The 1,645-nt window shown below is 35.3% G+C and overlaps 1 protein-coding gene across 1 annotated transcript in view; it reads right to left on the bottom strand.

Annotated features, from left to right (window-relative positions):
• LOC106475770 (hemicentin-1-like) overlaps positions 1-1,408 on the bottom strand; it is a 4,136-nt gene extending 2,728 nt beyond the window's left edge. Inside the window, exon 1 of the mRNA XM_013936446.2 lies at positions 1,308-1,408. Within this exon, the coding sequence (XP_013791900.2) occupies positions 1,308-1,377 (70 nt within the window). The 5' untranslated portion in view covers positions 1,378-1,408. The remainder of the gene's footprint in view (positions 1-1,307) is intronic.
• Positions 1,409-1,645: the final 237 nt, after the last annotated feature.

The following is a 1,645-nucleotide window of genomic DNA, read 5'->3' as shown; positions in this document are numbered from 1 at the left end:
TCAGACACTGAGATTCATTCACTGACCAGATGTAGTCATGTCAGTTTTAACACTTTATTTAACCAGCACATGACTTTTATTATGTACTTAAATCACTTAATGATCTATGTATACGTAATGCCAATGATTTTAGATGAAGTCGTGTCAGTTTTAACACTTTATTTAACCAGCACGTGACTTTTATTATGTAGTTAAATCACTTAATGATCTATGTATACGTAATGCCAATGATTTTAGATGAAGTCGTGTCAGTTTTAACACTTTATTTAACCAGCACGTGACTTTTATTATGTAGTTAAATCACTTAATGATCTATGTATACGTAATGCCAATGATTTTAGATGAAGTCGTGTCAGTTTTATCACTTTATTTAACCAGCACGTGACTTTTATTATGTAGTTAAATCACTTAATGATCTATGTATACGTAATGCCAATGATTTTAGATGAAGTCGTGTCAGTTTTATCATTTCATTTAACCAGCAAATTTTTTATAATCACTTGATGATCTATATGTACGTAATGCCAAATATTCTAACAAATTAAAGTTTTAACATAATTGACTCCTGTACCATATTTTGTTGTTGTTCCAGACTATGATGAGTGTACTAAAGAAGGTCAGTGTCAGCATCAATGTGAGAACACTGTTGGTAGGTTACACTAGGTTAGAACCACTCCTTACCGTGGTACATGAATGAACCATTACTTACACTAGATTAGAACCACTCCTTACTGTGGTACATGAATGAACCATTATTTACACTACGTTAGAACCACTCCTTACCGTGGTACATAAATGAACCATTACTTACATTACATTAGAACCACTCCTTACCGTGGTACGTGAATGAACCATTACTTACACTAGATTAGAACCACTCCTTACCATGATACATGAATGAACCATTACTTACACTACATTAGAACTACTCCTTACCGTGGTACATAAATGAACCATTACTTACACTACGTTAGAACCACTCCTTACCGTGATACATGAATGAACCATTACTTACACTACATTAGAACCACTCCTTACTGTGATACATAAATGAACCATTACTTACACTACGTTAGAACCACTCCTTACCGTTGTACATAAATGAACCATTACTTACACTACGTTAGAACCACTCCTTACCGTTATACATGAATGAACCATTACTTACATTAGTGTGGTATGTGATTCACTCCTCAAACTGGTAAGATAGCTGACCCAGTTGAGAAACAATTAAACTTTTATTGATAGATGCGGCTAATTAAACAAGACATTTACACTTTACTTTTCAATAACTGTGAACTACTCACCTTGGCAAGTCTGACCATTGGCACCTACTCTATAGCCCTGTGGACAGGAACAACGATAGTAATGGTTCATTCATGTACCACTCTAAGGAGTGGTTCTAACCTAGTGTAACTAATGGTTCAACAACTAAAAATGTTAGTTGTAGAGTAGATGTATTACTAATTAGATCATAAAGTGTAGCAGCACTAGTCAGGTCAGTCATAAAGTGTAGCAGCACTAGCCAGGTCAGTCATGAAGTGTAACAGCTCTAGCCAGGTCAGTCATAAAGTGTAGCAGCACTAGCCATGTCAGTCATAAAGTGTAACAGCACTAGCCATGTCAATCATAAAGTGTAGCAGCA

Source organism: Limulus polyphemus, unplaced genomic scaffold (genome assembly GCF_000517525.1).
Source record: "Limulus polyphemus unplaced genomic scaffold, Limulus_polyphemus-2.1.2 Scaffold9143, whole genome shotgun sequence".
Lineage (NCBI taxonomy): Eukaryota > Metazoa > Arthropoda > Merostomata > Xiphosura > Limulidae > Limulus > Limulus polyphemus.
The sequence above is the reverse complement of the archived record's forward strand: the minus strand, read 5'-3'. Positions and strand labels throughout refer to the sequence as shown.